This window comes from Balaenoptera acutorostrata, chromosome X (assembly GCF_949987535.1).
Source record: "Balaenoptera acutorostrata chromosome X, mBalAcu1.1, whole genome shotgun sequence".
Lineage (NCBI taxonomy): Eukaryota > Metazoa > Chordata > Mammalia > Artiodactyla > Balaenopteridae > Balaenoptera > Balaenoptera acutorostrata.
The window spans coordinates 46445936-46470761 of NC_080085.1; the positions used below are offsets into that span (position 1 = coordinate 46445936).

At 39.2% G+C, this 24826-nt stretch overlaps 1 protein-coding gene and 1 pseudogene across 2 annotated transcripts in view; both read right to left on the bottom strand.

Annotated features, from left to right (window-relative positions):
- KLF8 (KLF transcription factor 8) overlaps positions 1-24826 on the bottom strand; it is a 313859-nt gene that overhangs the window by 50119 nt on the left and 238914 nt on the right. For both annotated transcript variants that reach the window (XM_057539157.1, XM_057539156.1), the window contains exon 3: positions 412-485. In XM_057539157.1, coding sequence (XP_057395140.1) covers positions 412-483 — 72 coding nt within the window. In that variant the 5' untranslated portion in view covers positions 484-485. The remainder of the gene's footprint in view (positions 1-411; positions 486-24826) is intronic.
- LOC103006429 (transcription factor Spi-C-like) lies at positions 12433-13184 on the bottom strand (annotated as a pseudogene).

The following is a 24826-nucleotide window of genomic DNA, read 5'->3' on the forward strand; positions in this document are numbered from 1 at the left end:
TAGAGAGAAATTGAGAAATACACATTCTGGTGGTTCTGTTTATCTGGAGATCCCTGACTAACACACTATCCAACAGTTATTGTGAGGATTAAATAAGACATTGCATTTAGTCTTCACAGTGCCCAAAATATAGACTAGTGCTAGATAATGACTGCTGTTGTCTACGAAGTGTCTAATCTTGTCCCTATAGCCTTGATCCCAAAGGCTATGCTTCTTTTACACCAGATTTACTCCCTATTTGAACCAGAAACCCAGGCGCCCAGGCACCTCCTGGAAACCTTCCTTCATTCACCCCTTCTCAGCTCCCAACATGTTGTTAGAAAGAAAAATGAGTTTCAGCTCTATGACAATTACCAGATATTCAACACTATTATGGCTCAATATTAGTATCTCATTTTCTTGATAACTGACCTGTTTGAATATATGCATTGAGCCACCTTCTGAATTAAGTTGGACCTCCAAGTTGTTTATGAGTTGATCCATATCTGGAAAAGAATCAAGGGAAAGACAATTTAAAAATAAAATCTAACCCACTATATGCATACAGTATGCCATTTACCCCTGGTTACTCCTGTTTGTATTCTATGAACATTATTTTTCAGGACTTACTAGATACTGAGAAGTCAGTATTTGGACAACACTCTAATATACATATTCTACTCACCAGGATAGCTCTGACTGGTCCCCAACAATATTAGCTGCCTCTTCCCCTCACATCCTGTATGCACGTGAATCTGTTTCTTCCAACCTCTCCAACTAGCACTACCTTCACAGGAATATCATCATAGCTACATAGTTTCCAGAATCCTCCCCTTCCTGGCCTAGTTCTCATTCTAAAGAGTTCCATGCTCCTGTGTGGATATTTACCCTAATGAATTTGCTTACACATCAGCGCCGAATCTCTCTAAAGAAGCATTTTATCTTCCTACTTCTCTTAAACATACAAGCCAAGTGGGGTTAATATAAGCAATTTTTAATTTCCTTTTTAGATACTTTTCCTCTTTTTATTTTGTTTTTTTGTTTATATTTTCTGTTTTTTAATTTTTTTTAATTTGAAGTATAGTTCATTTACAATGTCATGATAGTTTCAGGTGTACAGCACAATGATTCAGTTCTCTCTCTCTCTCTCTCCATATATATATATATATATATATATATATATATAGAGAGAGAGAGAGAGAGAGAGAGAGAGAGAGAGAGAGTCAACTAAAAAAATACTCACAACCTAAAAGTTGAGAGTTATGTTGTATTTGGCAGGAAATTTTAGGACTTCAAGCCCAGGAGGCAGCATCTCAAGTAACCTTGAGGGAACTGCTCTGAGGAGATGAGGGGGAAGCTAGGATATATAGGAGTTTTGCAACAAAGGGCAGGTAGTCGGAATATCAAAAGATTACTGTTAATTAAAGAAAACCAGAAATCCCAAGTTAAGGAAATGATTGTGGTGGAGTAGAGCAGTTGAATGAAACCACCAAGTGTTTACTTTTTCTTCTTATGAAAGTAAACACTTGGTGGCTTCATTCAGCTGCCCTACACCATCACAATCATTTCCATCATTAGTACCGACCAGCACCTCTTCAACCAGATTTCCTTTTATTTATCTACATTGTAATCTCATCAGAGACGAAAACATAGGGTAAGAAAGATGAATTCATAGCTTGCTTTTGACTTAATTGGTCAGATTTCAGATCACACTAAGTGTCTCCAAGTCAATTACAATTAGTTTCCTCATTTATGACTTGGTTGCATTTCAAAAGACAGTCCATAAATCAGTTAATTGTTTTGGATATCAACTACATTTACCCATAGAAATGTTCATTTTACAGGTTACTTCACAATATCCTTTTTAAGACCTAATGCAGTTAAAACACAGCAAATGAACAACCTGCAAGGATACAAATTATAATACAGTCATACAAAAAAGTAAAAGTAAAAAAAAAATTAAAAAAAAATTTTAAAAAATAAAACATAAAAAAATTAAAAAAAGTAAAATAATTCCTTTATTTATTAACTGTCAGGAATTGAGGAAACCAGTTCTAATTAGATAATTAGATAGGCAATAACACACAATGAATCTTCTATTGAGACTATGAGGAAAATCTCTGAGCCACTTTCAAAGAGTTTGGAGAATTCTGACACTCTAAAATATCTCCAATTTTATCTCAAAACATAATTTATTTTCTTCGATCTAAGTATATGAGTAGAACTGCTCACATATACATCCATCATTCACTAAATATTTGTGCATATTACTATGTGTCAGAGGTTATACTAGGCACATTGTTATCAGTTTTAGATCTGGGTCAACCAGACATGGAGAGTCAGCAAGTATAGCAGAGAGCACTGACCTGGGAGTTAGATGCCTAGGAATTATATCCTATAATCTTTGTCAAGGCATTTTTTTTTTCTAAGCCTCCACTTAAAATTAAAAGATTTTAAATTGTTTTCTGCAGAGTCCTAAGGTTTCTATGACGCCTCTTTAGGGGTAGGGGTTGGGGTTAATGAAGGAAGAAGCATAGTAAGGAATAAGCACACTAGAAGTCAGATGCAGAAAGCTCTAATTTCCATTAGACTGTAAGCTCTTTGAAGTCAGAGATTTTCATCTTTGATTTTTTTCAGTGATGTATTTCAAGGGCTTAGAATAGTGTCTGGCACATGGTAGGCGTTCAATACATTTCTGAAAGTTTTCGATGAATGACAGAAAAGGAGAATGAAGTGTGTTTTCTCAAGTACAGGAGTTGGACAAGAGTGGGAAAGAATAAAAGAAAATTAGAGAGGTTATGTATGAGAGATGTTTGAGGTGTAATTAACTGTGAAGTATGAGATGCCAGAGAGGGCAGCCTTTTCTGATTTTAAGAAGGAGGGGAGGGGACTTCCCTGGTGGTGCTTCAGTGGTTAAGAATCCACCTTCTAATGCAGGGGACATGGGTTCAACTAAGCCTTGTTATTTCTAGCCAAGACAACTTACAAGAGCCCTCTCCTATCTGGTCTTCCTCAATTCCTATGGATTATGAAACAACAGGGTTGAGGAAGCAGAGTGACTTTGACAAGATGTTTAGCCCCTGTGAAACTCAGTTTCTCTACCTGCCTAGAGGTGGGGGAAATGACACTGATTTAATAGGGTTAATGTGAGGATTCTATGGATTAGTACATGTAAACTCACTTAAAATAGTTCTTGACATATAAAAAGTTTTCAATATAATTAGCTATTGTTATCATCACCACAATTATTATTGTTGATGGCCAGAATCTCTCTTTCTCTCTGGCCCAGAAGAATAGCTCCTAGGAATCAGACAGGTTGTTTATACTCAACGTGCTTACAAACCTTCTCCACCTCCTATATTTACAATCTAAATTGTTTAGCACCACTATCAACACATTCTCAGTCTCAGTGACTGAGGGTCAGTCACCTTTGACCCTTCTCTCTCCATCTCCAGCCAATTGGTTATCAGCAGCATAAATTCTACTTCAGAAATATCTCTTAAACCTAGACCTTCATCTCCCAGTCACTTCCCCTTCTAGTCCATACATCACATTGCCTAGGGTCATATCCTGGTTCTGCAACTTCTTAACAATAAGACTTTGGGCAAGTTTTCTTTTGTTTCCTCAACTATAAAATGGGAATAATAATAGTATCAGCTCATAGGATTTATCAATTTAATATGTGTTCAAATGTTTAAAACAGTACCTGGCACAAAGGCATTGTCTGTTTCCCTTACCATAAGGTGAGCCCCACAATAGTTACTTCGTCTTGTTCTTCTCTGTATCCCTTTCTTTTAGCAGAGTACTTCCTCCATACAATGTGCTAATGTCCGGTGAATGAATGATCATGGGAATAAGAATGGTTATTTAATGGCAAAAATATTATAATATAAAATAATATTAATGTTATTTAATAGCAATAATCAAGGAGTCTGAAAAATACTTTTTGCCCCACCCATATCACAAATATTTTAGTCAAATGGCACAAAGAGGATAGCTGACAATTAGGAATGTCTCAGCCAATTCTGGTTAACGTACTCTCCATAGAACAGCCAATTGGAATAGCCATTAGATAACCCAGGATAACATTTTAAATGTTGGTAAAAATGAGTAAAGGGAAAGCTATCAGGAAGGTGAAGCTAACATTAAAAAAAGTTTACTTTAATATTTTGCCAGACAAATGTAAAACAGAAGGAAATTAGGGCTTACAGAACAGTTAAAGAAAGCTCAGTCTTTTTTTTTAAGGGCTTTATAAACCTTTCGCTTTTCTCTAGAGTTGGAGTTGCTATTCTAAGTGTCTGAGACTAGACAGCTGCTCAGAAACTGTGAGATAATTGGTCTGGAAATACCCAAAGGGGGTTAGGTTATGTCCTGGGCCACTGAGATGTGAATCACACAGGCAGGAGAGCTTCAGAAATGCAAGTTACCTACTTGAGATAATAACCATTATTCTGCTTGAATTGGCTCTTCAAGCCTTTGTGTCTAGAAGCTGGACTTTCTTGGACTTTCCTGGCAGTCCAGTGATTAAGCCTCCGTGCTTCCATTGCAGGGCAGTGGCGGTGGTGGGGCCACGGGGTTCAATCCCTGGTTGGGGAACTAAGATCCCACATGCCGAGTGGCATCGCCAAAAAAACCCAAAAAAAGTCTAGAAGCTGGACTTTCTGGTCCTTCTTCTAAGGAAGGGAGTACTGGAGGAGGAAGTAAAGGAGGCGAGAGCAAGGAGGACTGAGCCCTATCCACAGCAGGTCAACGTCTCATATATGTAGAACATCACAAACGATGCTACAGGGACCATGACCATAGAAATTTCATAAGATTATACTACCTTTGTCATGTTCAAAGTTTATTTTGTTACCCACTGTTTTCCACAGTGATCTGCTTGTTTTATGAAAGTGAACAGTGCCTCCAAGGGACAAGAGCAGGTGACTGACTAGTAAGAACACATCCCACTCTTTGGCCAGCACTGAGGAGGAAAAAAGTGCCTAGGGATGAAGTGAGAAGTTAAGCCTATAAGGAGGGAAGCAAAGCAGAGTCACTGGAGCCTACAACTATCAATACAAAAGAAAGCAAAGCTTTGGGAATCCTGACACTGACCTATGAAGGCACCTAGTACTTAACAAGACAGAGCATTTTGACAATACAAATAATAATCCCTCATGTGCATCTACATAGCTTTACAGTAGGGAAATAGACAGCTTTCATATATCATTCCCATTTTACAGATAATGAATTTGGAGGACCAAGGTCACATAGTTTAGCAGTAATGGAGTCAGAACCGGAACTCTTATCCTCTAACTCAAATTACAGTGCTCCCTAACTACTTTCTAATATCCCAAATCTGATGAGCACCTTCTTTCTAAAAAACTGCTTGCTAAAAGAAAAACAAGTTTAAGGACAACAAGTCAATTATTTTGGAAGATCTTGAGAAATCATTCACTTTCAGCCTCTGACCCATAAGACATTCTGGAACTGTTTGAAAAATGAAAATCAATGTTTTAGGGTTTTGAGATTATAGGTATTTTTAAAAGAGTATTTCTTACGTCTTTTATATTAGAAAAAGGTAACTAAAGGACAACTAGATACACATATATTTTCAGACAGTTTAATTATATAACTTCCAGGGGAATAGAGAGTTTTACAATGGGTCTCTGGGAAAACCTTCAAGATTGAGGCTACTCTGAGCATAACATTAACAATAGAATGGTGATAAAAGAGCAATAATTACCAACAGTCACTGAGTACTTACTATGTGCTAGGTACAGTGCTGCTAAAAGAACAAATACTTATATTAGCTCATTTAATCCTCATAATTCTAAGAGTGGGCACATTATTTCCCCATTTTTAAAATGAGGAAACTGAGACAGGGAGATGAGGTAGCTTATCCCCAAATCACCCAGCTAGTAAATGGCAGAACTGAGATATGAACTTCAGCAGTCTAGAGCTATAATGAAGCTATAATGCTCCATGACCTGGGTGCCAGTGAGATCTCCCAACCTCTGCTTGAAGATTACATAATGGGGGGTAAACGGTTGCTAGAAAAAAAAAAAAAAAAAAAAAAAAAGGAGATTGCAAGATCCTCCATTTTCTCTCATTTCTTCCAAACAGGGTCTTACCTATCACCATAGGAACGACTGGAAAACCCAAACTCAAAGAACCTTCACTTGTGGCATCTCAGCAGGTAGCTCACTATGAGTTTTCTATTCAATAGTCTCAACATACACAAAATCTGGAGGGTGTCTGAGGTACTTAGTCCAAATTATAGGAACCACCACCAGAGCAGGTACTCAGAAGTGGCTCCAAGACAAGAAATGCCTGCAGCTTGTTTTCTCAGCTTTCCTGAGCGAGATTTTAAAAAGTAGGGGCAACTGAAATGTTTAAAAAAAAAACATGAATTTAAGAGGAAAGAACATATTACCACCAAAAAAGTGAAGACTGACAGCACATACCACGTGAAAGAAAGAAACTGAGTATTGCATCATTATTACAATAGCCAGCTAAGCTTGAAGTAATGTGAGGTAATAAAAAGATAAGGTGATAAAAAACACCAGAAAAAAGCTGTATGACTTTGGGCAAGCCATTTGACTTTTCCATGCCTCAGTTTTCTCATCTGCAAAATAGAGATACATCAGCTTGGCCTTACCCCTCAGAGGGCTGTTATGAAGACCATCGTGATAACACATGTAAAAATTCTTTATAAGGTGTAAATGTGAAATCTCCATATAAGTTTTTAGGAATACTTTTGTCAGAAAATCCAAAACTAAAGTACATAAAAATATGTACAATACATACAGTCACATTTTAAAGATCCAAACCACTCACAATAACAATACCTAATCTTATGAACTTTGATATGTTTATCTCCATTCTCACATGAGTTCATGTTCTAAAGGATCACCTGCAAGCCTTCCAGTGCTTTCAGCCACTTTCATTTCCCCCCAGATGCTGATGTTAAGCTCCATTTTCTTTTCCACAGAGAAACCCAAATATGCATGAAAGAAAAATCACCCTGGAATGTGCTAGAGATTAAGATTCTTGATTCTGGAAAAGATGAAAGCTAAAGGGAATTATTATAAATATCTAAAACTAGTGGATTTGAGGTAACTCCAGGCCTGAGTTTTAGTTCTAGTTTAATTACCAAATTGTTGAATAACTTTGGATAAGTCCCATCACTTAATACAGAAAGTAGAAAGAATTCTTGCTCACAAGATCACTGTGAACCTCACAGGATCATTGCGAGGATCAAATAAAAGAACAGATTTAAAAGTATTGTATAAATTAACCTCAGATTTCTAGAACTAGTTCCCTTGTCCTCCATGAAACAGGTAAACTTATTTTAAAGAAACTAATTTTACATGCAAAAAACTGATAGAACTTATGTTAAAAGTGCTATAGTTAAAGAAAGCAGCATGAACAATGGGAACATCTTTTACCTAGGATCTGGAGACCTGGGCTCTAGTCCACTGTTATCTAGGAGTGTCATTTTGAGTAAACTACTTAGCCCTTTTCAGGTCTCTTCCATAACAGTCTATGATATACGACAGAGGGCATAGATGAAAGAGCTATAGTTTTCCAAGTTTCTGCTTAATCTGTGAAGCTGATATCAAGAAAGACAATTAAGTTCTCCACAAACCATTAGGCAAAATTGAGTTCACTCCTACAGCAATGAAAAAAAAACCCAACTTTTTATTTTGTATGATCACAAATGCGCACAAAAGTAAAGATGAATCCCATGTACCTGTTCCCACCTATTCCCAGTTTCAGTGATTTTCAGCTCATGGAAATCTTGTTTCATTTGCACTCCCAACTCACTCCTCCACTTCAATGGCTACTTTTAGGCAAATCCCAGATATCATTTCATTCCTATGGCATTTCCAAAGGGACACATTTAATTTTCAGAATCTCTGTGAGGTAGGTATTACTGTTGATTCGATTATGCACATGAAGAAACACAGATTCAGAGAAATTAAGTAATCCCAAGGTCACATAGCTGGTAAATTACTGGGATTTGAATCCAGGGATGATGTCTGATAGCAACATTCTTTTTCTCCCTTAAAGTAATTGCTACTATCCTGCACTTTGAAACAGTTTGATGATGTTGAAAATAATAATGCTGGAGATTTTTTATACATTAGCAGTCTGCTCTACTATTGAACATCTGAAAAGAATATTAAAAGATTCCCACTAACTGTGATGTTAATCATCAGACAAAACCTCTAGGAATACAGAGCTCCAGCTTGGCACTGAGGCATTGGTTTAGAAAAAGGACAAATAGCCACAGCAGTACAAGCTCACTGCTCTGCACCATCACGTAAAATCTCATGCAATCCACTTCATTACTTTATACTATTGTTTCATGCAACAGTCTCCTCCAACAAATTGAATATGGTGCTACTGCAGCAACCAAAAAGAATGTACAACACAGTGGTCTTTGCCCATGCTTAGTACAGTGCTTAAGGGCAGAGACTTTCTCTTTTGAATGGTCTCTCCACTCACTGCTTGAGCTACCTGGCTCAAGAGCACCAAGTCCTATAAGAGTCCTGGGCCATCTCAATTTATAGGACCCACAGAGGTCATGTAAATGAAGGTACCAATAACAATAATCATTACTGTTATTTTCAAGGCTCCATATTGATTCGAGGATCTCGCTACAAAAAGCTGGAGGAGGTATATTGTACATATTTATCAGAACTAGTTTTTAAAATAAGAAAATGAATAGATTCACATCACACATTCTTATTCTAATTGAAGATGAAACAGCTAAATCATTGACAGCACAGAAAGAAACAACAGAGCTGGAATAATCAGCCTCAAATAAATAAAAGTTAAGTCTCTGTTCATCATTGTGAAGACCTTTCTGAGGATATTCTACCTTGTTTGTGTTTGTATTTCAAGGGAAATGAAATGGAAGAGAATTGCAGAAAAGAATGAAAGAAACTCTAGAGAAATAAATGATAAATTTTTAAAAAATAAAAAAAAAATGGAGCTAGGTCAAGGAATTTGGATAGTTACATTTGGAAAAAAGGAAGTAAGGGAAAGGAAGTCTGCCCTGATAATTGCCTTCAAAGGCACATGTTAGGTATTAGGAGAAAACAGAACTGCTATATTATTATTGGAGATTACAGTTAAAGAGGAACTTACTTATGATAACCAAGTCTTTATAGATAACTTACTAAATAGCTAACGCTGTAGTAGATACTGTATATATATATATACGAGAGGGGGAGCAGATAGTACCAAGCTTCCACCTGGTCTCTACCTTCCAAGAGTTTTGCAGTGTAGGTCAGACAGAGAAAATTGGCAGTCCACTGCAGATGCTGGCCTGGTTCTCACTGCGATGTTAAAAAATAAAATCAAATTAGCTGATAATCTTTTATTTTCCCTCACCCCTGTATTTATTTATTTATTTTTAATTTTTTTTGAAATATAGTTGATTTACAATGTTGCGTTAGTTTCAGGTGTACAGCAAACTGATTCAGTTATATATATATTATATATATATTTTTAAATATATATATATTCTTTTCTTTTTTTTTTACATTCTCCTTTAAAAGCAGATTTCTTTTTAAAAAAACTCCATTTCTTGGGACCTCCCTGGTAGCCCAGTGGTTAAGAATCTACCTTCCAATGCAGGGGACATGGGTAAGATCCCTGGTCAGGGAACTAAGACCCCACATGCCTCCGGGCAACTAAGCCCATACGCTCTAGAGTCCGTGCACCACAACTAGGGAGCCTGCATGCCACAGCTACTGAGCCCTCACGCTCTGGAGCCTGCGTGCTGCAACTACTGAGCCCGTGTGCCACAACTAGAGAGAAGCTCACACACTGCAATGAAGAGCCTGCACACCGCAACGAAAGATCCCGCATGCCACAACTAAAACCCGACACAGCCAAAAAATAAATATATTTTTTTAAAAATCCATTTCTTGCTTTTCTGAAAAAGTTGAGAGCTCTTACAACATGGAATCTACATTGGCACAAGAGAAAAGTTACCTGGAGTTGATAAATGGCTGCCCCTTTTATACAGGACATGCTTCTGTCATTTTATTGGGCCCTGTAGAGATCTGAGCTCCCAAGTCTATGTAGTGAGACATAACTATGCATAAAACAATAACAACCAAATATTACAAGGTAATAGATGCTAAATTGTTTAATTATGATTTGAAGCTTGTAACACTAATTACAAGAGGAGATAACTGAAAGTAGAATAGTCAGAAAAAATTCCAAAGAACTGCTCTGTGGTGAGGTCAGCCTTGAGGAACTAAGATTGGTCAAGAAGAGACAGAAAGGAAATCCAGATGAGATGAAGAGTAGACTATACACTCTGTGAAGGCAAGGGTCCCATCTAAATTGTTCACTACTCTAACCCAAGATTCTAGCATAATGTCTGGAACTTTGTAGGCACCCAGTAAATGATTGTGGAGCAAAGGAAAGTGGCATAATTTTTTAAATGTGTTTTAGAGAACATATTCAGGCAGTGGTCTACAGAATAGAGAAGGCAAAAGAACCAAGGTAGAACTAGAAGCTATTGGAATACTTTATGTGTATCGTGGTAAGAGGTTACATAGGTGTCACAAACTCAATACCTAGAGGGGTCAGGCAGGTTAAAATCACCTAGGACAGATAGGAAATATGGTGAACTGAGAATACATGTCCTGTCTAAAAGGGAAAGGAGGAAGCAGTTCACCAACTCCAGGCAATTGTTGACAAGAGGGAATACAGGTTGGTATATTCTGATTATTTAAGAGAAGCTGGAATTCTAGAGTTTTAAGTAAAGTATGATTTTTAATTTTTTTTACATTTTTACTTTTTACTTTTTATTTATTTATTTTATAGAAATATAGTTGATTTACAATATTAGTTTCAGATGTACAATATTATATTAGTTTTAGGTGTACTACATAGTGATTCAATATTTTTCTAGATTATACTCTATTCAAAGCTATTATAAAATATTGGCTATATTCCCTGTGCTGTACATTACATCCGTGTATCTTATTTATTTTATACATAGTAGTCTGTACCTTTTAATCCTCCACCCCTATCTTGCCCCCTCTCTCCTTCCTTCTCCCCACTGGTAACTAATTTGTTCTCTATATCTTTAAGTCTGTTTCTATTTTGTTATATTCATTTGTTTCAATTTTTAGATTCCACATATAAATGATAACATACAGTATTTGTCTTTCTCTCCCTGACTTATTTCACTAAGCATAATACCCTCCAGGTCCATCCATGTTGTTGCAAATGACAAAATTTCACTCTTTTTTATGGCTGCGTAGTACTCCATTGTGTATATATACCACATCTTCTTTATCTATTCATCTGTTGGTGGACACTTAGGTTGCTTCCATATCTTGGCTATTATAAATAATGCTATGGGAGTTCCCTGGTAGTCTAGTGGTTAGGATTCTGTGCTTTCACTGCAGAGGCCTGGGTTTAATCCCTGGTTGGGGAACTGAGATCCCGCAAGCTGTGCAGTGTGGCCAAAGGAAAAAAAAAAATGCAGCTGTGAACATTGGGTGCATATATCTTTTCAAATTAGTGTTTTCATTTTCTTTGGATGTATACCCAGGAGTGGAATTGCTGGATCATATGGTAGTTCTAGTTTTAGTCACTGAAATTTTTAAAGCCATGAATGTAATTTAGCAGGAACACTATCACAGGCAATCATTTTTTGTTTTGTTGCTAAAGCTGTTGGATACATGTTAGAAAGATTTTTTTTTTTGTCTGAGTGTATGACAGGAAAATAATGTTTAAATCAATATGTAAATCAAAGCATCTCCACTAGCATTATTAATCTAGAAGGAAGTATTACATAGACAATACTAAAAGGAAGGACATTTAGTCTATATTTTCAAGTGGGACTTGATCATTTAAAGTTGTTCACTGGCAAAATTTTTCACCAAGTTAGTATAGATTATATGCTACTTCATAAAAGATAGCAATAATGAAGTTTGGGTTTTTTGTTTTGTTTTTCAGTATTTGCTTTCAGAGAAAAATCCTAAACCTTGTAGGGATTTCTGATGCCAGAGAATTTTGATATATAAGAGTATATTTATATATGGAATCTAAGGAAAAAAAAAACGGTCATGAAGAACCTAGTGACAAGACGGGAATAAAGACACAGACCTACTAGAGAATGGACTTGAGGATATGGGGAGGGGGAAGGGTAGGCTGGGACAAAGTTAGAGAGTGGCATGGACATATATACACTACAAAACGTAAAATAGATAGCTAGTGGGAAGCAACCACATAGCACAGGGAGATCAGCTCTGTGCTTTGTGACCACCTGGAGGGGTGGGATGGGGAGGGTGGGAGGAAGGGAGATGCAAGAGGGAAGAGATATGGGAACATATGTATATGTATAACTGATTCACTTTGTTATAAAGCAGAAACTAACACACCATTGTAAAGCAATTATACTCCAATAAAGATGTTACAAAAAAAAGAGTATATTTAGCAATCAGGGTGACTTAGATCATGGTAAGTGGCGTATGTGTAATTCTAATATGCATTCCAGTTATTTAAACTGAGGAATCCTTGATCAGGTTGAACATACTGGGAGTAGATCTCTTCTTCCAAGAAATAAGATGGAGACAGTCTTTGGAGGATGACCTCACTGAATTGGTAAGTTAACTTTCTCCGGATTTTGATGACTTCTCCAGTTCTTCCATAATTCTTCAGTGCTCTGGCCATTTTCTGGTAAGTCATGGTCTCCCGGTTGCCTTTTCTTTTTCCCCAAAGTTGGGCAAGTTTTTCTTTGTTTTTTGATACAAACTGAAAGATGCCTTTGGTTTGATCTATCCATTGATTACAAGATCCATCTCGGGATTACACAGGGATTCATGAAGGTATTCAAACAGTCGGAGCTTCTTCCTGCCTTTTCCTCCCTTTTGCTGGAGAAGAGTAGGTTGCATCAGCTGGTTTTCAGGGATGTTCTGCAGAAACTGATGAATATTTCCTTCAAAAATATTAATATAGAGGTCCGCAGCACTGTTTATTACTGTTCTCCAATTGTAGACCTGTTCCTCTGTGGGCAGCACACCATAGCTGTTGGAATTTCCTCTGACGTGAGAACAGTGGTTGATGAAAGCCAGGTAATTTTTGTAATCTGAGGAGTACTGAAGATCACCAGTTGAATGTTGCCTCAATACTTCAAAAGCATCTTCAAATGCTCGACCCAGCTTGTCTTGTTCAAAACAAGCCATGCTTCATTAATAAACTGACAATTCTGTCCATCAGAGGCCAATCTAACATTTAGGTATACTCCAGGTGGAAATAACTTTCCCCTCTGAAGCGCAGGTCGGCAACACCCTTCAAAGTATGATTTTTTTAAATGTTGGCAATCAACCATATTTTAAAAGTGTGGGTCTGGGCAAATTGACATACTGCTACAGACTGAATTGTGTCCCTCCCCAAATTCATATGTTGAACTCTCAACCCCCAGTGTGACTGTATTTGGAGATAAGGCTTTTATGGAAGTAATTAAAGTTAAATGAGGTCGTAAGGGTAGGGTCCTCCTCCAATGGGATTAGTGTCCTTATAAGAAGATACATCAGGGAGCTCACTCTCTTTCTCCAGTAGCACAAAGAAGAGGTCATATGAGCACACAGGGAGAAGGCAGCCATCTGAAAGCCAGGAAGAGGGCCCTCACCAGAACCTGATCATGCTGGTACCCTTGATCTTTGACTTCCAGCCTCCAGAACTGTAAGAAAATAAATTTCTGTTGTTTAAGCCACCCAGTCTATATAGTGTTTTGTTATGGCAGCCCTAGCAGATTAATACACATACTTATAAAGTTTTTATTGTTATTACAAACAACACTGCAAAAGTTTGTAAATATCTTAAATGGTATTCAATAGAAAACTGTTTAAATAAATTGTGGCTCATCCATATAGTGAGAAACTATGCAGTCACACAAGAGAATGAGATATTTCTTTACATACAGATATGGAAAGGTCTTCAAAGTATATTTTTAAGTAGACAAAGCAAGGTGTGGAACAATATGCATAGTGTGTTCCTATCCGTGTATAAAAGGAAAGGGGGAGAAAAAATACTCATTTGTTTGATATGCATAAAATGTCTGTGGAAGAATTTCCAATAAACAGATAATTTTAGTTGCCTGAGGCAACTAGGGGACAAGACTAGGAGGGAGACTCTTCATTGTATATCACTTTGTATATTTCGAATTTTGAGGGATGTATAATGCATTATTAATATAAAATTCATTTTTAAATGAAAGTTTTATCAATTTAGGAGAAACAAAACACATGCGTAGGCTGTATTTGGTCTGTAGGCTAATTGGTTGTATCTCTGGACTAAATTAAAGTGGTGGTAGTTAGAATAAAAAGAAAGGAACTGATGCTAGATACAAAGGGAAAAAAAAAACATAGCCCTTGGCAACCAAGTAGACAGGGAAACTGAGGAAGAGAGTTGATGCCAGCATTTTGAGCATGGAATATGGGAACCACAACAACTATGTTTCTCCATTTCTTACTACACTATCATGCATTCTTCTAAGTGCTTTACAAAATTAGCACATTTATTCCTTACTGCAACCCTATGAGGTAGTTTCTACTATTATCCTCAGTGCAAAGATGAGAAAACTCAAGTTCAGAGTTTAAATAACTTCACCAAGATTATGATGATGGTAAATTGTGGGACCAGGTAAATGAAAAGGAGAAGTCTTGAATGAGAGGTGGGGGAAGAGTCTAGGGGTAATGATGGATTCTATTTTAGAAATGATGAGTTTGAGGTTACAACAAAATATCAAAATGCTAATGATTTGATACCTGGATTGGTATCAAATACCTGGATTTGGCTCTAGAGTTAGGTTATAGCTCCTTAATTTAAAGTGTTTAATACTTCCAGAGTTTGCTTTGCCCACATTACATCTAGTTTGTCTAAGTACACAAATATCTTTAATTTTTTATACAAAGCGCCAAGCTGGTTACAGACTTTTAAATCCAGTTTCCTGTCTCACTGAATTACCTTCCTTTTTTCCAAAAAACAAACAACTTTTAAATAAAATAAACTACTCTAAGTAACAAAATGATGAGACCCTCCACTTAAGAAATATGTATTAGAAGTTAGGTACAGAGTCCAATGTTTTACTTACATTATTTATAATCACAAATTACTGTATTATTTTAGATGTGAGAAAACTGAGGCTAGATGATAAAGCTGAGCTGGGGACAATAAATACAACAAAAACCCAACTTCAGGTATACAACCTGAATTGAACACATTATTATATGAGAATCAGAAAGTACATCAAACAAGGTTTCACATCATCTTTGGATAAACTAATGAACCTGATATGACAATGTTATTCATTCACACTCTACTTAGTAATGAGATGACAACTGTACTAGATGATCATCTAGGTCAATCATCCCAATCAAGTTTTCCTTCACTGACAAAAACATGACATTTTGGAGCTAAATCTTAGAAGATCTTCTATAATATATGTACCCCGTGTTTACATGGGAAAGTTAATTGGGTAAGTACTTTGAAGATACAATCATAGTAATATCCTCAAGCACCTTTCTGTCTAGAAAGGGGGTAAGGGCTTAGATATGTACAGAAATGACCAAAATACAGGGAAGAGAGTTGTGTAGGTTCCAGATAATGTGAGTAAAGTGATACGGAAACTCAAAAGAGTTTATTTCTATATGCAAGGATCAGGTAAATTTTCATACAAATGGCATTTGATTTGGGATTAATAATGAGAGGAATATTATAAATACTGTTTTAAGGAAAAAATCATAAAAAACAAGTACATTACAAAGCAGTTCATTTATAAGTATCCACTGAGCAGAACAGACAGTGATGTACAATTTCTAAGGAATAGCTGAGGAGATAAGGAAAGATTTATGTGGGGGCTAAGGACTAAAATAGGACTTGAAGGAAGATTGAGGTTTAAATGGGGGGTGGGCAAAAAGAAGTCATTTAAGATGGAGGAATAGAAAATGAGTTTTTAACAATTTTATCAGTGCCTGACACAGTATGCCAACACATATTTGCTAAATGAATTATATATCCAAAGGCAATCTTATTATTCATCAGTGTAAGTGAGACAATAAAATAGAACTGACTCAAGGCAAGGGTGAATATATAAATGTGTCACATAATAATAATGCCCCTGCCAGAATGAGAAAAGGTTGATCTCCCTCACCACCAGATACACACAATCCGGAGAGATGAAAGATGACTAGACTAGGCTTGGTGACTTGGTTATTGGAATTCAATTAACTGAACCAACAAGGGCCCCATTTCAGAAGTGCATATACTAGGATGATGGGGGTTGGGGGGAGTTGAAGAAATGATGGTGGTAATCTAGTTCACGTTTTTTTCCCCCAGTTTTCTTTCCAATGTATCCTGAAAGCCCTAATGAGAGGTACATATGGCTCCCCAGAGCTCTGAAAATAGAGCCATTAACTAGTCTGGTCTTGAGGATGGACTAGATTCACCTATCACTTTTACTTTTGAGTTTATATTTCTGCCCTTCCTATGTTTTCTGCCTGTCTGCCCTCCAAGCCAACCTGAAGACACTGTTCCCAGCCCATTCTCTGTGTTCCTAACAGTCACCAAAAATTAACAACCTTCATATATAAGGGTCCCCCCAAAAAATCTGAAGAATGGGATGAGGTCATTTGTCAGTCACTGGTTTCTGTTGTCCAAAGGTCCTGTTGGTTATATCATCCTAGTTAAGTTGTCCAAAGAATGAGGGGAAAGGCAGGCTAGTGGCCCTTTCTCTCAGAGGTGCTAAAGTCCAGTGGGAACAATGTTAAATCAGTAGCAAGCAAAACCTATGTTCTAGCTTCAGACTTTGGGCAAGCTAATTCAATATTCCAAGGTCTCCTTTCACTCCCTGGAAGGTGTTTTAAGGACAGCAAAACACTAATTCTATCAGTGGTGTTCCAGAGAAGGAGTCTCAAACTGAGTAGGAAAAGGAAGTGAAACTCAGTTATATATGGAGTGGCAGCCTCTGTCACATACACTAAGGTATTTAATCTACCCAAATATCTTTAAGATTATTAATCCACATTCTCTAGTGGAGAAAAGCAATGCCCAGGGTCACACGGCTAGTAAGTGGTGGCATTAGGATTTCAAAGCAGATCTGCCTGTTACCCCAACCATCATAGTCTCCATCAGCTTCAAACCCAAATTTGGAGATTATTCTCTTTGCCTAGTTATTATCACATTGAGTGCCATCAGACTGCTGCTTAATAAACGCTTTCTTTACAATGTAGACAGAACAAAAGGAAATAAAGGATCGTTCCCTTGACCATCTGTTTGTATTTATTTTTCCAAAGAATAAGTTTTATTTATTTTGTGATTTATTTTTCCCCAAATTCTTAGAGTTAAACATAAAAAGCCCACAAAAAGGCAGCTCTTCTAAGTGACCATTGCGAATCGATACTCTGCAGCAATCCCAGCAATTCGGCCCAATCTTCCACCTACACAGACAAACCAACCGCCTTAGCCACGTTTTAAAGAGCCAGGGCAGGGCCTATGCTTTCTCCTCCAACCATGCCCAGCCCCTCCTTAAAGAGCCGGCACGCCCAAAGCAGCTCCTCCCCGGCGGCTGCCCTCAGGGCCTCGCCGTTCAATAGCCTCGGCTCAAACCTTAACCCCCTGCTCTTCTCCTTCCTTTTAGAAGCATATCTAGGTACCTGCTACTATTTAGGGGGGTTACCTTGGAACGTTGGCCTTCCGAATCCCGTTCTCTCTGGTAGCAACTTTGGCTGTGTGGGGTTAAGTCAAAGACAAACCTTACCCCTGAAGGAAAAATGAAAGCGCCAAACCAGGGCGGATTAAATTAAACAAATCCATCCATTCGTGCCCCTCTTCATTTCTCCTACGAGGCTCCCCAAAGTACTCCTCCCATTCCAAACCCCTCTTTGCTCAGCCCTTTAGCAAAGTCATTTTCCCTTGAGTTTCATTTGATTCCATATAATGTTTGTACCCTTCTCTCCCCACCGCCCCCGCCGCACTCCCTCTTCTAAAACCTATATAAGTGAGGAGTGGGGGTGGGATGGGGGATAGAATCTAGAGGGAGGAGATGGGAATGGGTGGGTTCTAATTCCGGAGTCACTTACCGCCCATGTCACTAGCTGGGGACTCCTGAAGTGTCCGGAGCTCATGCGGTCCTCTGAGAGGCTCATACTCCTGATCGCAAGACAGCTGTTTCCCTCACACCCGCCCCTGTCTGACAGCGCGCCAGGCGGCTCGCTCTTGCCTTCTCTTTCTCGGCCCCCCACCTCCTCTTTTTCTCCTGGCTGGAAATGAGGAGGAGGGCCAGAGCCGACAGAGTCGATTCAGACCCAGCTGGGCCACCCGCGAAACAAGGGAAACAAAGCTCTCAAGCATCCAACCCCAAATTGGGGAGCCAGCAAAACCGACTTCCTAAAAAGAATCTTCCCCTTGCTGCAATGCTCTTTTAGCTCTTTTCCTTGGCTAAAAATAAAGTGGGTTCGCTGGGCCCAAGTGGCCAAGGTTGAGGATCCTCCGTTCCCCTTTCACCTCTACCAATTCAGTTCCGGCCAAACCCACTCTCCACCCATCTTCTGAACTCCACACACCCTTGAGGAGAGTGTCGGGGCTAAGAGCTAAGAAAACCAACCCAAACCCCAAAGCACTACTTGAATACAAAGTTGAGGTGGAGGACTCCTTCAAGACAGGAACCCAGGAGAATAGACCAAAAGAGGATCCCTTTACTGCCGTTGTTGCTGCTGCACACCCCAAAGCCTTCCTAAAAAGAAAGGAGGGGCAAATGCCTACGATTGGTGGAAACACATAGGGGCACCCCAGTCTAGGATAGGGGTTTCAGCAAAAAACGTCAAGAACTCGTGCGGGTACTCTAGAGTGAGGTTTCTTGGGTGCACCTAGCTGCCCCACTGGGGACCTCACGTTCATGAGGGTCAGTACCGACACTGCTAGCTGGGCAACCCGAGTGGGTGGGATGACTTGCCTCCTGCCCGGCTAGACTCAGAGAAGAGGTGTGACTATCCTGAGGGTGGAGTTCCTTAAAAGGGACAGGTGGCCACTAGAGGAGAGTGAAGAGTGGAAGGAGGTGGAGAAGGGGGGCGCTGAGACCAAGGAGGGAGAAGGGAGGGGGTGGGGCGGGGCCAAGGGTGGAGAGCTCTGGTCTTGCCCCTGGCGGCAGTCTCCAGAAGCAGCAGGTACAACTCAATCAATTTCAGTTCCTTATTCTCAAAGAGGCTTGTAAGCACACCGTTTGGTCACCTATCCATTTGCGTGTTAAGCTGAGGGAGGGTGAAAGGGATGTGGGAATGGGAGTGGGGGCTGTATAGGAAGGGAGGAATAGGGAAGGGGAAAAGCAAGAAAGCTGGCAACTGAAAAATATTTACAGTCCTAGCTCTCCATGGTAATAGTGTGACACTAGCAAGGACAACGAAGTCACAGTATCTTCTCAGGGAGGAGACTAAGAGCAAAGGAGAATGGAACTGGGGGCATTTTCTAGCAAGAGATAAGGGAAGAAGGTGAGGGTGAAAGGGTGGGAGGGGAAGAAGGAGGAGTTGAAGGAACTGTGAATACAGAAAGGTTCTTTTTAGTCTCCCAAATACCAGACCTCTAAGAATAGAGTCCTCAAACCCCTGAGATGGCCTCTCTTCCAGGCATTGTGGAAGATCCCTGCAGAGCTGAATCCATAACAAATGAGCCACATTTCCAGGATTTCTTTGCCCTTGATTGAAAGTCCCTCTCTAAACCATTTAATAGGAGGCCAGGAAGTCACAGGTAACCACAGGCCTTTTTCAGTGCCTCTTTGCTACCACAGTTCTTTTAAAGGGGAGGAAAGAAAGAGAAGAAACAAAGCAGAGAGAGGGAGGGGGCAGAGAGACAGGAGAAATAATAATAGCTACTGTGTATTCAGCACCTAATATGGGCAAATCACTAGGCCAAGTGTTTTACATTCATCATTTCTCATTTATTCCTGATAACAACCCTGGAGAATAGGTGCTATTATACTCTCCAAGCTCCTCCTTGTTTTTTTGGCCGCCGGGGAATTCCCAAGCCCCCTTTTAAAAATAGAAAACTGAGGTTCACAGCCCAGTACTTCCCAACACATATATGCCCACTCGCTTGATATTGCTGCCAGAATGTCTTTAATCGTCTCATCTTTTCTTATTCCACCCCAAACTCGGTTATTCCTCCTGTAGTTCACCTGAATGACATCACCATGTACCCCAACATCCAAGACAACACTGTGGGACTCATCCTTTAATCTGCTGTGATCTGGACCCTGTCTACCTCTCAGGCAGCAGAGCTTTTGCTGATTTCCTGGGTCTTACCTGTATTACAAATCCCTGAGAATGCCAGGTTATTGCCATCCTCTATGCTTTGGCTCATTTTTCTTTCTCTTTCTCAGATGGCCTAAGCTCTCTGTCTACCTCCTTGAAAGGACTAATTCAAGATCATCTCCCCTCCTTACTTAATTCTTTCAGGCAGAACTAACCATCGCTTCCTCTGTGCCCTTCTCTACCTCAGGGCACATATTTGTTGATATAATTGCTTGCCCATACTAGACTATAAAGTCCCTGATGTTAGGCACAAGATGTTATCATCTCTGTAACCTGGGTGCCAGGTATTATTATTAACAATAATAATAGTTATTGACCATTAACTATGTGCCAAACTGTTCTAAGCCATATGTGTATACATATATACACTTACTGAGTATATATAAATATATATATATATGTTTTATATATCAGAGCTAATTGCAAAGGCAGGACTTTTCCTTTATATTCTTTGCCTCTTGACACATCAATAATCAGCAAGTGGCCACGTAAGTCACAGGAAAGGGTATGGGGGAACACGTATGGAGAAGTAGAAATTGAGATCAGTTTCCCTCTCCTTCCAGGAAGCAACACAGACTTTCCTTTGTATTAGCTTCCTTAAGAAATAAACCAAACAGCGACCTGCAATACCTTTAACTCCTTCCATCAAACCCGAAGGCTTAAGGAGACTGCCTGTTTGAAGTAGCAGCCTGTGCTTTCCTCTTTATAACCAGAGTCAGATGAGGGATGTAAGAGTTAAATTAAGCAGGGAACCAATGAACAACAGCTAAGAAATATGCAGGTGTCAAGGCCCAAGAAGCGCTGTTTTTCCCTTTCCCTCTTCCTCCTCTTCATCCTCCTGCCTCTCCTCCTCCTTTTCTTGAAAGCCAGCTGACAAACTACTAGGGTGGAGCCCAGTCTGAGGGCTAGAGGGAGGGGAAGAAAAGCCTCAGTAAGAGGACTCCACCCTCCCTGCTCCCAGTAGAACAACAACAAAAGAGAAGTCTTGGGGAGCTGGGGCTGAGAGGAAGGTGGGGCAGAATAGGGTGAAGTGAGGAAGGGAGGGGAGAGCAAGGGGAGATAGGGGCCCAACAGGGTAGAGTTGGTCTGGGGAAGTCAAGTTGTATATAAACAGAAAAGCCTGCATTCTTAAGTCACTGTTGTTCACGGAACAACAAAAGTGTAGCTGAAAGTAGTGTATAGCTCAGATCTAATAGGAAAAATATTGCCCTCCTCACCCGCTTTCTTCTTTTTCTGCAGTTCCCCAGAGGGAATATTCCCCCTGTGAGCTCAGCTAGAAGGAGACCTTTTGCCCCTCTGCTAATGTTGAACAAGTGTTAAGTTCCTCACACATGCCAGAAGACAGTGCTAAGTTCTGCCAGCAAAGGATAAGGATATTTTAGAGAAGGAAATCCAGTTAGCTGAGAAGAGAAAGCCTGGAAAGAGATTGTAGGAGAATAACAATGACTTAGCTTACAAACTGTACAACCTTGGGCAAGTGATCTCACTTCTCTAAAAGTCAGTTTCCTCACCTATTTCTTTTAAAGGTATGCTGCTAGTACTTCTCAGAATTGTTAAAAGATTTAAAAAGATGCAGAGGTGGCTTTACAGTGAAATTAATGAAGTTTGAGCTTCAAGGTCCCTCATTTGAATGGCCCCTTTCCAAGACACTGAGAGTGATCAAACTGTGTTTTTCTTAAAGAGAATCCCCAAAGTTGTATAAGCTTCAGGCCCCACAAGACCTGGATCTGCCCCCAATGAGATTATAGCCTACAAAGCACAGTACCTCACACAAAGAAAACACTCAAGATAGGATAACTATTATTCTTGGCAATGGCAGCTCTTAAATCTACTAGCTTTAGATTGAGTCCCTTTCTGGACACAGATATTGGGAACATGCCTCCATGTTTCCCATAACTCCCATACTTGTATATATGAATAACTTATAAAAATTAATAACTAAACTGCTTGCTTGAGACATTCAGAGGCATGACTAAATTCACCTTAGGAATGGCCAGTGGGCCAGGAGCAGGTGACCAGGCTTTGAAATTCTCTTGGAAGAGCACCATCCTAGGCAAGCTCTAGCAGGCCTGCTACCATCCACGAGTTTAGTTGTACCTCAGGCTGCTAACTTTATGAGCAGAGCTTGACTAGGGGTGTGTATGTGTGTGGGGTGTGTGTGTGTCTGTATGTGTGTGTGGACTTTTCACACTATTTAGACCCTAGATGCTACCACACCTATAAATTGGAGGAGGGAAGAGGCTTTATAATCAGCAACCAAGCCAAATCAGAAAAACTGGGATCCTCAGCCTCATCTGCAGGAAAGGAATAACATCCTTGGCCTGGTCCCAAAAATGTATATTCCTGAGTCAGAGAAGGATTCTACTGAGTATACAAGAAAAAGACTTGCATTCTTGCTTTCATATTAAACAAATAAATATACAAAATTGTCTAAGGAAATGTATAAATAGAACAGGAACTTCTTTATCATTAAGCTGGATTCAGAGAGGCACCAGGGCCCTGCAGCCCTCCCCCGCAAAGCAGACTCATGATTATCATCCTTGCATTACCACAAATAGCTCTCACTTTCCTAACAGATGGGTTGTGTCCATCTACCGCTGTCCCCCAAACCAGTGGGAGAATGGCTTTCACCGTACAGCCTATTGTAGTCTTATCACTTCCCTGAGAAAGTGAGAGGGAGAGAAGAAAGAAGATGGAGAGTATGTATTCGGTGCTTTCTTAAAACCTTTCCACTAACATACCTATTGAGGTATTGCACCTTTATTCTTTCCTTCCTCTGCTCTTTGTTTGTCCAAATGGCCCTGTATTGTGGTAGCTCTTTCCTCTCAAGTCAATATCACAAATATAGTTGTAGCAGCCTACCATTAAGCCACAATGACAGGACATTACCTTTTCAGGTCAGGCTAGTAGTGAATTTAAAAGTGTAAGGCAGGCAGATTAGCAGTGGTAATTCACTTCATAAAGTCAGATAAATGGTTTGATCTGGGAAATGAATCTATAGTATGCCATGGGGATATAGGCAACTACACCTGTTTACATGGTGTAAACACATAGCTGAAATGATCAGGACTATGTGAAGAACAGGTGGAAATATATACACAAATATGATGAAAATAAAACACTGGAGGCATACACTAGAGGCAAGAGTTAGTCACCCAAGCACAGAATGTTGTTGTAGGAAGGGCCTGAAGAGATCATTTCATTCAACATTTTTCAACATGTCTTAAGCATATCCCTAGCGGTATGAAGGATTATTTTAGACAGTACAGAGTTAACTATTTTCTAATAGTAATCATGTATTTTAATGGTTGCCTTCTATTTATGGGGAGTTAGACTGGCTTTCTACTTATGGTAGTGCTATTGTTGATGCAATTTTTTAGTAAAATAAGTCAGTTTATTTAAGGAAGCATACTAAGTAAATAACAGTACAGCTAATACTCAGATATGGTCTAAATCATGAAGGTGAAATGTAAATAACTGAACTTTAGCAAACAATGATTGAACCCAATTATCTTCCCAATTCAGGAGCTCCTTTATTAGACACTTTGGTTTAAAGGAAAGTCTAACCTCCAAATAAATAAATGTATAGCAATCCTGCCTCCTCCTCCTCCTATAACCATGACAGAATCGCTAATATAACATGGAAGTTTTCCACTGAGCTTGGATGAAACCTTATACTGTTTCTGAACACACTTCTACAGCAAGTTTTCCTTGAACCTCCAGTTTGGGCTAAGGGGGTCTCTTCTAGCCCTTATAGCACGCTGACATAATTCTTTCATAAGACTCACCACATTATAGTACACCTATCTTTTTATATGGCAGTTTCATTCATTTGACTGTCAGTTCCTTGAGGTTAGGAGTTCAATCATCAGTAGTTCAATCATCTTTATATTTTTAGCTCTTTGCACAGTACTTGTCATATAACAAGTACTCAATAAAAGTTGGTGGAATGGAATAATTTAGAGCCACATGTCTCAGTGTAAATTCTGATTTCACCACTTGCTAGCTGTGTGACCCTGAACAAGTTATTTAATGTATCTGGGCCTTGGTGTCCTCATCTGTAAGATAGGAATAATAATAGTTCATATCTCATAGGATATTGAGAGGATTATGTAATTTAATACATATACATATAACATGCTTAGAACAGAACTTGGCACAGACTAAGCACTACACAAATTTTTGCTATTATTATGTTGAACTGAAATATGTTTTTTGAAATTTCTACCTGTGCATCCTGAGACTGACCCATGGAAAAACAAAGAGGAAGTCTACTCCTTCTTCCATGTCATGGTCCCTCAAATGTCTCACCTTCTTTTCCCTCCCATAAACATCCCTGATTGCTTAATCCATCCCCTGTATAATATGGTTTCCATACTTTCAACAACCTGTTTTCTTGGTCGGTTACAGCAAAATGATCAGAACTCCCAGGCTAGAGATGCTGTCTCACAGAGACCAACGTACTTCCCCATATTGTTTACCAGGCAAGCAAGTGCAAGGATGAGTATATCTCTATTACCAGA